At 59.4% G+C, this 12,894-nt stretch overlaps 1 protein-coding gene across 4 annotated transcripts in view; it reads right to left on the reverse strand.

Moving 5' to 3' along the window:
- Positions 1–2,633: 2,633 nt before the first annotated feature.
- Positions 2,634–12,894, reverse strand: part of SYK (spleen associated tyrosine kinase) — a 41,409-nt gene continuing 31,148 nt past the window's right edge. For all 4 annotated transcript variants that reach the window (XM_045575029.1, XM_045575028.1, XM_036420068.2 and 1 more), the window contains 3 exons: positions 9,382–9,522; positions 8,622–8,734; positions 2,634–3,331 (listed from right to left, as the gene is read on the reverse strand). In XM_045575029.1, the coding sequence (XP_045430985.1) occupies positions 3,259–3,331; positions 8,622–8,734; positions 9,382–9,522 (327 nt within the window). In that variant the 3' untranslated portion in view covers positions 2,634–3,258. The remainder of the gene's footprint in view (positions 3,332–8,621; positions 8,735–9,381; positions 9,523–12,894) is intronic.

Below are 12,894 nucleotides of genomic sequence, written 5' to 3' on the forward strand. Positions count from 1 at the left end.
CGGCCCGGGTCCCACTCGCACCCCCTGGAGGACGCCTGGCAGGGTTCGGGCTTCCCGGTGCAGAAGGAGGACTAGGCTGGGTGTGAGGAGCTGAAGTGGGGACGGAATTCCGTTCTGGGCCACCAGCCAGGTGAGAAGGAAGAGGAGCTCCCAGCGCCCAGAGGCAGCTCCACACCGCAGACTCAGGGAGGCGGCCTTGCCTCGGGCCCCCCTCCCCTCCCCGGAAAGAGCGTGTTTACAGGTCCTCCCAGCCATGGCCCTGGAGAAACAAGCTCGGGTCCTCACCTCGCCCTGGGCCCGAGCTCATGGTGCTGAGCCACCTCTTGTCATGGCTTCCAATAGTCACCTCGCGCAGGACGCAGTGGCTTCTGCCCCTCCCTGGGGTTGAAAGCTCCCAAGTCCAAGGCAGCCCCTCCCCTGAGCCATCCCAAGGCGCCGTCTTCGGGCCTGCAGTCCCCAGGCCAGGCCGCTGCCACCGAGATGGTGCGGGTGCAGGGGACCCGGGCTGTGCAGACCCAGGGGAGGTGCTGCCCTGCGGCCACCAGCCGGTCCTGGGGGACGACGCCCACTGGCCCTCAGGCCCCGGGGCACGGTCCAAGCGTGTATGAGGTGGTGGGTGCGGGTGCGTGGGGCAGCTTCTCTGAAAGAGGCAGCGATGGAGCTCTGGGTGCGTCCCACACCCGCCTGTGTGCCTGCTCGGAGGGCCCTGTGGCATGGCCGTGTCCCGTGAGGGAGGACGTGGCCGTCAGGCCCTCACCGGGCAGATCCCGCGCCGGGAGCAGGTCGTGGGGCCAGGCCTGTGAGACCAGCCTTTCCCTTCAGCGGAGGCCAGGCTCACAGCCCGGCTCGGAGGCCTGCGCCCACGGCTATAGGACGCGCTGGGACACGTCACACATGTGCAGCCCGCCACATGGGCACCGCCGCTTACAGTGTGCTGGGCAGGGTGACCCCTGCTGCTCAGGGACCTCCACGGAAACCGCCAGTGCTGAGTTTTACTGGACCACAGTTTACACAGCCCCGGGCCCTCTGCCTGGACGAGCACGCAGGACCGGTGGGCCGGATGGGGAGGACTGCGGGCGGGATGGGGGGGATGGGGAGGGCTGCGGGCGGGATGGGGGGATGGGGAGGGCTGCGGGCGGGATGGGGGGGATGGGGAGGGCTGCGGGCGGGATGGTGGGGATGGGGAGGGGTGCGGGCGGGATGGGGGGGATGGGGAGGGCTGCGGGCGGGATGGTGGGGATGGGGAGGGCTGCGGGCGGGATGGGGGGATGGGGAGGGCTGCGGGCGGGATGGGGGGGATGGGGAGGGCTGCGGGCGGGATGGGGGGGATGGGGAGGGGTGCGGGCGGGATGGGGGGGATGGGGAGTGGTGTGGGCGGGCTGCTGGGGGCGGTGAAGTCTCCATCCGAGGACTCAGGCGGGGCCGCCCGCAGGAAACGCCGGGAGCCCAGGCTCAGCACGGTGTTCTGCGTGAAGACCTCCACTCTCCGGCCCGGGGTTGGGGCCGCGGTGTGACGACCTGGCCTGGCCCCGGGATCCTGTCTGTCCAGGACGCCCTTTGCTCCCACCCGACAGGGCCGGCGGGAAGCACAGGAGCGAGCCGGAACCAGGAGGAGGCAGCAGGCGGCGGACACCAGGGTGCCTTCCCCAGAGGCCTCTCCGCCCCCAGCCCTCCCTCTTGCCTGCCCGCAGAGGCTCCATCCCTGACCATTAACCGCCAGGGACTCTGTATGGCTGCTCAGCACGCAGGGATCCTCGCTCACAAAATCACTAAACCACCAGGCAGCACGATTCTAGAAGAAGGAGTGGCTTCAACAGGAGCCCCTGACCACTGTCTCCTCTGGGCCAGTTCCCCGGGCATTCCCCAGCGAGCTCCCCAGGAGCAGGCCTGGCGGCTGCACACGGCAGGACACCCCCTGCGGCTGTGAGCAGAGCTGGACGGGGCGGATGAGTGTGTGACGACCCCACCTGATGGCTCAGTCGCTCTAGCTTTCAAAAGCCACAGCCACACCGACCGGCACTGGTCTGTGCAGAATCAGACGCTCATTCTGGGTTAGTTAGGACTGAGGGACTCAGTAGGGGTGTCGAACTCAAACAGAGAAGGGGCCAAAATCTAAAATCCAGCCTAAATCGCGGGCCGAATGGTTTACTGAACAGTCATAAACTGTCATTGTGATGGAAACGCAGCGGAGTGCAGTGATGACAGCGCGGTGCGGGCCACATGGCAAGGCCTGGCGGGACGGATTTGGCCCGCAGGCCTTGTGCTTGACACATGTGGACTAGAGGATAACCCTTGGGTTTTGTATCTTTAGCCCCAAATCACACCAGTACAGCCTGTGTGTGTCGAGGAGCAGGTCTGCGGCTTTATTGTGAATTCCCTCCTTTAGAAACTCGTCCTCACCAGCCATGGCCAGCCCTGCCCGGACACAGGCAGTGCTGGCGGCTCCCTCTCCGAGGCCGAGGGGCACGGTTCCACACAGCGGCGGCCACTGTCTGTCCTCCTCCTGCTGGAGGCGACGTCTGTGCGTGAGGACAGTCTTCAGAGTGGCTGGACAGAGGGTGTCCGGGGTCAGTGCCACGCCCACTCGCCGGCCCCCCTCCGCCGGCCCCCCTCCGCCGGCCCCCTCCGCAGGCCCCCTCCGCAGGCCCCCTGCCAGACACGAGTCTCCGGCTCAGAGGGCACGGAGCAGAAGCAGCGCCCTGACTTGATCCCTTGACTGGCTACACCAGACCCTGCGCTGGTGGGAAGTGATCTGTTAAAGCCTCAAAGCACGTTGCCATGGGGAAAGCCTCTGGGGCCAGGGCGAGTCCGGTGGTCTGTGTCAGCTGACCCCTCCCCCCTTCCTGCCTCACCGCCCATCAGTGTCCCTGCCCCGGGCACGCCCAGACGGCGCGGGGCGCTCAGTCCACACGGGTGTCTCTGGGCGGCGGCTTCAGGTGCTGCTGGGAGCCAAAGGACTGGGAAGACAGCGAGGACCTCCTGTGACCTCCTGTGACCTCCGGACACAGACCCTGCAGGTGACCTGCCGGGAGCACACCGACGACACACACGGAGGAAGCCAGGGCCCCTCTGCTCGGCTGTCCATCCCCCCGCTCCGGGCGTTGTCTGTGGGGGTGTGTCTGGGACGGGTTTGGGGACCAGTCAGGCCTGTCCCGTGAGGCTGGCTCTCTGACGGGAAGAGGGAGGTGGAGACCGGAGTCAGTGACTGTGTCCGTTGGCCTGTGCCTCCTCGGCTCACGGGCGGCGTGACGGGCAGGCTTAGTTCACCACGTCGTAGTAGTAATTGCGAAGCCGCAGCTCCACCGCTGCGAAGCCAGGCCTGCTCTCCACCCTGGAAAGGAAGACAGGCATTAGTGGCCCGTCGCCTGGGGCAAGCAGGCCACTGCGGGGCCTTGGGGAGTGTGCACGGCACCTCCTGGAGGTTCCCCCAGAGCCTGGGCTCTCAGCATGTGCCGCTCCCAGCCCCGGGCCCGAGCCTGTGCACACAGTGCCAGGCCCACCGGCCTACAGAAGCCAATCCGCTCAGCAAGACCCAGGCGGCTCGTTCCACCTTAAAGATGGAGAAATCTGCACTTGAACTCCGGATCCGTTGACCCAGGATGCAGCAAAACAGCCATGTCTGGAAGATGTCATTGGTCAGCATGCTGCAGACACACCTTTACGTTTGACTCATAGCCGAGTTAAGAAGAAAATGGCCACAGTTAGACTGTCCCTTCCCACACCCCACCCGATGGCTCATGTGCTTGGATAAGACTCACATCAAAACTCAAAGCCCATCGGGCAGAAGCAGAGACGCGGGCCTGGTCATTGTCTTGGCGCAGCAGGCCTCCCTCTTGCCACTGACCAGGCGCCGTGACGGCTTCAGCCACCCGCAGGGGAAAGCCCTGCGCAATTTGCAGTTTCTGAACAAAGGTCCCATCTCTGCTCTACACGGGCACACTGAGCAGGCCCTGTTGCCAGCAAGTATTTCTTAAAATTCCAAGAACCTATCCTTGTTTGGAAATAATTTTACTATTTTGCAAGATTTTTTCCTGTATTTTAAGTGGTTAAAATTGCCCAATAAGTGAACCAAAACTTGAAATTAAACTATGGACTGTCCATAGTCAACCTTTTAGACCTTCAACTATAATTTTATAAGGTTCAGTCTGGGTATGGGAACAGCTAGAGCATGACGAGGCCTCAGGCTCACCCACGATATAAGAGCAGAGCGGTTCCTACAGAGCCGAGATGGGATGAAGATTTTGTCAAATGGCTTCAACATCGAGTGGTTCTGTGACTTTAAGCGAAACGCCGTATGGCCACTGACCATAGGCTAGCTGCGGTAAGCCGAGGCAGGCCGCCGGCACCTCATCGGGGTTCTCACAGGGCATGCTGATCCAGACCTCAGCTTTCCAGAGCAGGCAGCACTGCCCGAGAACACCAGGCCCCCGGGTTGTGATCTAGGAAGGAATGTGATGGCCAAGCCCGGGGTGCAGAAACACAGGCAGAAACTGAGTCCACACAGACAGGCGGCCTCGGACCTGCTCCCAAGGGAACACACACTGACTGTCTTTGCAAAGCAGAAAGTCCTGCCCCACTGCGGGCCTGAGCGCACAGCACCTGCCTGTCTTGCTATGGGTTTCGTTCACGGGCAGCTAAGCACCGAGAAGCTGGTGCAGAGAGATGGACGCAGCCTGGGCCTCAAAGAAGACGCGGTTGGGTGTCCTGGGGGCCGGGCTGCCAGAGGACCCAGCACCACCGGAGCCTGGGCAGAGGAGGGCACCGCGTATCCACCCTCCCGGGCCGATGCTCTGTCCATGCTTCCCCTGTGCCCAGAACTCCCCTTCTCTCCTCGCATTTCCTGCCCAGCTCCCCATCCTGCAATTGTCAGGGAAAACCCTGTCCAAAGGGCCCAACACGGACCTGACAGAGGTGTGACCCTCCCCGGTTCCCATCCTGTGCCCCCTGTAGCTGGCTCTGCAGCGCCCACCACAATGTGCCATCACAGGCTTCTGTGGGAGTTGTGGCTTCCTGCTGGCCCAGTGCTGCCCAGCCCAGGAGGGTGGCCTCCAGGAGGGGTCTCAGCCGCAGGAAATGAAGGGCAGTGGCAGGGGAGTCTGCCTCAGAGCTGAGGTGTGTGCATGTCCTCTGTGTAAGGTATTACTTATCTATCTATCCCACCATTCCTACCCATCACCACCTATCACCTATTGATTTACTGATCTGTCATCTGTCACCTGTTAGCTAGCTACTCATCTGTCTACCTATTTCCTAGGTATCTATCCTTCCACCCATCACCTACCAATCAATGTATGTAACTATCCACCCATCTTTTGTCTTTCTCTCCACCTGTTCGCCCACCCTTCCCTCTGCCTATTTACCTACCAACTACCCACCTACTTTCCTACCTATTTGTCCACCTGCTTTCCCACCCACCCAGCTATCAAAATCTGGGCAGAGGAGGGTACCGCGCATCCTGGGCTGCGCTGCTTGGTAGCCAATGGATGTTTCTCTCTCTATCCTCACCTTCCTTCTCCAGCAAAGTCAATAGGAACATATAAAACAATAAAAGCCAGTCACCTAGGAGAAGGTGGCTGGCTGTTTACAATGAGGAGAGCTTGGAGGCCGCACAGGTGGTGTGTTTGCTTCACGGACTCCGGGTTCTGGAAGCTCCCAGGCATCCCGCCCAGGCAGCCATCTCCTCTCCTCCGAGCAGAACTGCGTGAACACGGGGTCCTCACACGCGCTCCCCCGCCCCCGCCTGTGTCCTGGGCTCTGAGTGCCAGCGGGCTCACCTCCTTTAAGAGCTCACAGGGAAGGGGTGAAAGGAAGGCGCTGACTTCACAGCCCACTGGCCACTGCCCGCTGCCCTCCTCACCCGCAGGCTCCCGCCAGCTGCTGCGCTTCCCAGGCTCCTGGCTGGCCACGCTCCCAAAATGGTTGTGCGCATTCTCTCTCATTCAGCCGCACACCTGTGATGACTCATCGCTGCACAGGGTCCCTGACCCCGCTCCTGACCGCCGTCCGCGCCACCTGGAGACCCTCCGCCCTCCGCCCTCCGCCCAGCTTGTCTGACGAGGAGCTGTCCCCCTAATGCGGCGTGGCCGCCGTCACTGCTGCCCCTCCACTCCCGGGCTGCTGCCCGCTCCTGGAGGGGCGGTCTGCGAGGACCCCGACAGCCTCCCGGGGCCCGGCAGCAGCAGCAGAAGGCTGTGTGTCCAGGGGCACAAAGGCGGCGAGCAGATCTGGTCCAGGCTCTCTGCCCCCAGCTACACGGGGTGCCTCGCTGCATCCCCCCTGCTCCAAGCTGGGGTGTCTCACAGAATCACCCCCCCTCCAAGCCGGGGTACCTCCCTGCATCACCCTCCCCCTCCGTCCCCCTAAGGAGCACATCCCCTAATGCCCCCCCCCCAACCCTTCCACTTCTCACTGGTCAGCATCCACCATGGAGAACAGCCAACAGAAATAAACACGTCAGGCGTCACATTCAGAGCAAAACACTAGCGTTAACCTTCTCCCTGAGAGTTCCTTTTAATTCTTTTTCCCACTTGTCTCAGAATGGTTCGAAGTTCATCTTTCTCGGGGAAGTGAAACCTTCCGCACGAAGGTGCAGGCAGATGGAGAGCTCTGAGTGCCACAGGCTTTTGGGCCCTGGCCCCCCCACGGCTTCGCCATCTCCCCACCCCGGTCTGCTCTGCTCCCGGGACACCTCACAGCCACCAGGGCCCGGCCCGCCAGGAGCACAGCACGCAGCGCCTGCGAGCGCCAGGAAGCCCCGCTCCCCGGGCCCCGCGGAGACAGGGGCTGCGGAGAGAAGTATGAGCCATCCTCTCCGGTCCGGGCCTGGGGGCAGGGCCACCCTCCTGCCCTGCCTTTCAGAGGCGCCTCCCGGGGGGGCCGGGCCTGAGTCAGTGCAGGTGGCAGGTGCAAGGCGTGGAGTCAGGTCGGTAACCTCCCCCGGGGCCCTTGGTCTTCAGTTTCCTGCAGGACTCACCCAACTGCAATGTCTAGTCCAGACCCCGAGTTTCACTTTGAAAATGGCGGGGACCTTCCTGTCTGTGAGTCCAGTGATCCTGGTGTGGGCCCCGTGGGGTGCACGTAGCCAAGAATCAAAGAATGGACACCCCACAAAACCTCCTCCCGCCTCTCTCCCTGCCGGCACTGACAGCCAGCTCAAGACGCTCCCAAAGTGGGAGCTTTGGTCCAGAGGGCCTCTCTGAGCGTGAGCACCAGCAGCTGGGGCTGACCACGGTGAGACCCAGCGGGGCAGTGGTGCTCTCTGGGGGCCGCAGAGTCCTGGTGGTGCCTGAGAGCACCTGCAATGCCCCCTTTCCAGGGGTGCTCCAGCATCACCAGCCACTGCACCTCAGAGCAGAGCTGCTCCCCAAGTTATTAAGTCTACTGCAAATACAGTGCCTCCCCGGTGTGTCCCTCCCCGGTCCCCAGGTGTGTCCTTCCTCGGGGGTGTCCTTCTCTGATTGGCCGGGTGTGTCCTTCCCCAGGTGTGTCCTTCCCCGGGTGTATCCTTCCCCGGGTATGTCCTTCTCTGATTGGCCGGGTGTGATCCTTCCCCGGGTGTGTCCTTCTCTGATTGGCCAAGGTGTGTCCTTCCCCGGCTGTGTCCTTCTCTGATTGGCCAAGGTGTGTCCTTCCCCGGGTGTGTCCTTCTCTGATTGGCCAAGGTGTGTCCTTCCCCGGGTGTGTCCTTCTCTGATTGGCCGGGTGTGTGTGTCCTTCCCCGGGTGTGTCCTTCTCTGATTGGCCGGGTGTGTCCTTCCCCGGGTGTGTCCTTCTCTGATTGGCTGGGTGTGTCCTTCCCTGGGTGTGTCCTTCCCTGGGTGTGTCCTTCCCCAGTCCCCAGGTGTGTCCTTCCCCAGGTGTGTCCTTCCCCGGGGGTGTCCTTCCCCGGTCCCCAGGTGTGTTCTTCCCTGGGTGTGTCCTTCCCTGGGTGTGTCCTTCCCCAGTCCCCAGGTGTGTCCTTCCCCAGGTGTGTCCTTCCCCGGGGGTGTCCTTCCCCGGTCCCCAGGTGTGTTCTTCCCTGGGTGTGTCCTTCCCTGGGTGTGTCCTTCCCCGGTCCCCGGGTGTGTCCTTCTCTGATTGGCCGGGTGTGTCCTTCCCTGGGTGTGTCCTTCCCCGGTCCCTGGGTGTGATGGGTCTTCCCCCTGCTGAGCTGCCATAAGATCACATGTGCTCCAGGCAATCTTGAGGACCACCACGCCCAGGCCTGGGGCACTCCTTGGGCAATGCTACCTCACATTTCATCTGAGAGCCAGCCAGCATCGTGGCCACGCCTTACTCTGGAAGGTGGCTAGGAACTAGAAAAACACACATTTCCCACCAAGCATCTCTCATCCTCGGTCTCCAAGAATGGTCCACAGTACCAGACTGGACATCACATCTTTCTACTGTGGCCTCCTCCCTCCCGCCAATATCATCTACATTTACAACGTGCCTTCCGGGATTAGGGTAATTGTCTACACTTAGTCTCAGACTAAAGAATGGAAGTGCATGGCCCAGAAAGCAAGGCAGCTCCCTGCTGTGCGGTAGGCAGCACCCCCCCCCCCTCACACACACACCCCCCCAGAGGAGACAGCCCGGCACGCTGGTCCGAGCGGCTGCATGCACGGGGAAGGGGTACTCACTCATAGGTCCAGCACAGGGTCATCAGCTCGTACATCTCTCTCGGACACCCCGGAGGGCACCCCATCCTCTCTCCTTTCTCCAGCATCGCGGACACCTCACTTCCTTTCATCCCCTAAAACATGCAAATATACCCGAGATCTTTAAACATATCACTCAGCAAAACAAAACAAAACAAAACAAAACAAAGCCACAAATACATCCCAACTGCCATCCCCAACAAAACAAGAGGACATGAGGTGCAACTTCAATGATAAAGAGCCAGAAAGGACCGAGGAGCGCCTGGCGAGGATCTGGACGCCAGTGAGGTGCCCGCGCGGAGGCGTGTGTGCAAGGGCGGGAGAGTTGGGCTCTGTCGTTTTCCTCTGGGGCTGCCTTCAGGGTGTGTTCCATTTGTGAAGGTTCACAAGCTGCATCGCAGCAGCTGCGCCTTTTCGGCACGTGTGCCTCAGTCTAAGGACATCTAACAAATGTACTGAGCTGCCGATCTGATACTGGAAATAGCCGTGCTTTCTATTTCAATTTTAATTAATGTTGATTCGGTACATTCTATGCATATTGACATGCATAGTGTACAAGGACAGAAAGCTGTACTGTTCAGTGTCAGTGACACTTTTCTCTTGCTGTTTAGCATGAACGAAGGGCCTATGCACCGTCACCGACAGCAGAGCCTCAGAGGGAAGGCCGGCACCCGGCGTGAAGGTGCCCGTCTGCTCAGACGGAATGAGCCTGCGGGACCAGAAATGAGAAGCAGAGGCTCACCCGGTACGGCTTCTGCCCGTAGGAAAACGCTTCCCACATGAGCACCCCGAAGCTCCAGACGTCGCTCTTGCTGGAGAACTTGTAGTAGTTGATGCACTCGGGGGCATACCACTTCACCGGCCACTTCCCGTGTGTCTGCGCCTGAGAGCGAGGCAAAGGGAGAGCTCCCGTCAGAAAGGCCGTGTCCACGCAGCTCTGCTCACCACCCCCGGCGGCAGCACCCAGTGCCGCTGAGAGAGGACAGACAGACAGATGGGGCTGGACCTACAGCGGATTCACCAGCCTTCCGGAGGAAGGGATTCGGACACACACGATGGCCTGGGTGAACCATGAGGGGCCAGTCCAGTCACAAGAGGGCAAGCACCGGAAGGATCTACTCATCGAGAGCCCTGGAGTGGTCCCAGGAAGAGACAGGAAGTGGAGGGAGGGCGCAGGGCCGTGCAGAGGGAGAGATGGGGCTTTAGTGAGCACAGTTTCAGCTGGTCAGATGAAAAGGATTCTAGAAATCAGTTGTAAACAAAGTGAGCGTTCTTAACATCACTGAATTGTAATCCTGAAAATAGTAAGATGGTAAAACTTATGTTCTGGGTATTTTACCACAATTTAAAAAAAGAATGAAATCATGACTCACTACACCATGTGTATGTACACGCATGCATGTGTCCTGTGTGAAGGTATATGCATACGTGCATGTGTGCATGTAATTGGAATGAACCTTAAACATACGATTAAAACCTAAAATCTTAAACTTTTCACTCTCAAGTACAGTTTTAAATGATTGAGATCGACTTTGGTGCATCTCTTAGTCATTTCCTCTCACCTCGTCCTCCAGCCCTCACAGCCAGTGGCCGGTCACAGGGCGAGTCCCGCTGAGCACAGGTCCTGTCCCGCGCCAGGAGCCTGCGGCTCTCAGTGCACCGTCTGCGGCTCTGAGCTCGCACTCCCTGACTGGCACCGTTGCTTACAGCATCATGCCAAAGGCTCTCATTCTAAAGGAGGAAGTGAGACCCAAACTGTGCCTCCCGGAGGCCTTTGCTCAGGGGCTCAGGAGCTGTGAGGCCTGCTGCCCCTGGGGTGTCACTTCAATCTGCAGAGGGGGCGGGGCGGGAGGGGCATTGTGGGGGATGGATCTGAGACCACAGGTGCCCAGCAGCTCAGTGATCAGCCACACTGATCGCACCTCTGTCTCCTCCATGTTCTGCTTTGTCTTTAGATTTAGATTTTCAAAAGTTGTGCTCACCACCACCTCCTTCTACAGAGACAACCACCTTGGAGAGCTTTTCTTGGATCTTTCCAGAAAAATACAGATACAGTGTAAGCAGGGAACATATGCTTCTGGGGGTGATAAAGTTAGAGGCACACCCTTTTTGCACTTTACTTTTTAATTTTTCTACTAACCCTGTGTCTTAGATATGTGTCTATGTCAGTACATGCAAATAAAGTCAATTTCAGAAGAGTTAATTGTGTGCTTCACATAAATCTCCTGCAACTAGCTTCACCAGCTCCGCCGAGAGGCCAGTCATCACACACCCTGCCTCACTGGCCAGAGCTGCAGTGTGTGAGGCGGCCTGGGAGGGTCTGTGATTTCCACTCCGGACACCACCGCAGCGGCAGTCAGGAACCTTCTGGTTTCCAAGCGCATGCATGTCCACACTACTCTGCAGTCCACTCCGTGTGCAGATGCATCAAGTCTAAGAGAGCAGGGTACGGCCCTAATTAAAACACTTCACATCTAAGACGTTCTGGCCATCGCCTGGCCTTCAACGAGTCCAAATCGTCTTGTCTCAATGCTGATGGCTCCGGGCTGATCAGGATGGTGGTTGGGGGGGCAGGGGGGGAGGAAGAGGTTGTTAAAATAAGACAACAGTGAAGTTGGCTGCATCGATGTCTTCCTCGCACGCACGCCGGTTTCTCTGCAGCGCTGGCTACTGAGTGACGGCGTTGTGCCCACAGCACCCTCAGACTTGGAGGGCCTCTACCCTGTGGCCGCGTCCCCAGCCGAGTTCACCGGAGACTTTAAAGCCTTCGCCATCATTGCACAGGCCCCGCGGCCTCCTCGCCAGGAGTCGGCTCCTCTCAAGCACCCACTTCCTTTGCTCATCCATGGGCTGCACTCCCCACCCTTAGATTCCATCAGGATCGCAGGGCTCCCCGCCACTCCCCTGGGGCTGGACTCCCGGCCCCCCCCCCCACCACCCCCTCCCTCCCCTCATGTCCGAAGGCGCCCCTTCCAGAAGCCGCTGCAGTCACCGCCCGCGTCTCCCAGCCTCCTCGGTGCTGCCTGTGGCCGCTCCCAGGAATCACGGATGCTCCAGTGACGGGAGAGGCTTCCCTTTCTCTGCCCAGGCCCATCCAGGAGCCGCTGTCCGCGGCAGCCATAGAGGCCGCTGTGGGGTTAGTGGTTGGTCTAATCCCATGTTGTGGTGTGTCAGGGAGAGGAAGGTGGGAGAGGAGAAGGGGGGGGGGGGAGGCTGGTTGCGGAGAATCAGAGCACACCGGCATTCACCAGCTTTGCCGTCTTATGGGAGCAGTTGGTGTTGCTCCGAAGCGTTTATAACAACATCCAAGATAACCGAGAGAAGACCAGCACAACAAAACTAACAGTAACCAAAAGGTTTGAAATATCTCAGGAATTACCAAAATGTGACACAGACATAAAGTGAGCAAAATGCTGTTGGAAAAATGGCGCCAATGGACTTGTGTGACGTATGGTGGCCCAAACCTTCCGTCTGTAAAGACATCTGTCCGCGGAGACTGCACGGGAGCCTGTGTGCCGCGTCTGGGGAGCTGCAGGCGAAGGGCGCGGGGGCTGTGCACGGCCTCAGCCCCCCAGGGCCACGCTCGTTTGCTTCCACCCCCGTCGCTTCTTTCCAATCCTTCAGCTTTTTATTCTGTTAGCCCATTTTGCTTTGTTTGCTTACGAGATATTCTCCATGTCACCATCTTCTCGGAGCGTTTAGTCTCTTTTTACGGGTTCTAACTCGGCTTCTGGTTTGTGTGCAAGAGGATGGTTGGATACACATGTACTTTGTGAGCTGTTGACAACAGCAGTTAGCTGCGTGGCCTTCACCTGACGTGATTCCGCTTTGTCGCTGTTACTGTGGTGAGAACTTTACTGTCTCCTCTCTCAGCACCGCCGTGCTGACGAGATGCCCGAGCTCACTGGTCTCACAGCTGGACGTTTGTGCATCTGACCACCTCCATCCATTCCCTGCCCAGGACCTGCTCTCTGTTCCCAGGGCTCAGCTTCTTTGGGTTTCACAGGTAAGATGATGGAGTATTTGTTTTGTTTTGTCTGACTGATGTCACTCTGTATGATGCTCTCACTCTTCAACTATGTTCTTGCAAACGGTAGCATCTCTTTTTAACAGTTGAAACGTGTGTGTGTGTGTGTGTGTGTGTGTGTGTGTGTGAGTGTGTGTACATTTTCTCTACCCGTTTATCCACTGGCAGGCATTTGGGTTGTTTCCAAATCGTGGCCATTGTGAACGATGCTGCGCTAACATGAGAGGC

The sequence above is a fragment of the Pipistrellus kuhlii genome, unplaced genomic scaffold (assembly GCF_014108245.1).
Source record: "Pipistrellus kuhlii isolate mPipKuh1 unplaced genomic scaffold, mPipKuh1.p scaffold_m20_p_61, whole genome shotgun sequence".
NCBI lineage: Eukaryota > Metazoa > Chordata > Mammalia > Chiroptera > Vespertilionidae > Pipistrellus > Pipistrellus kuhlii.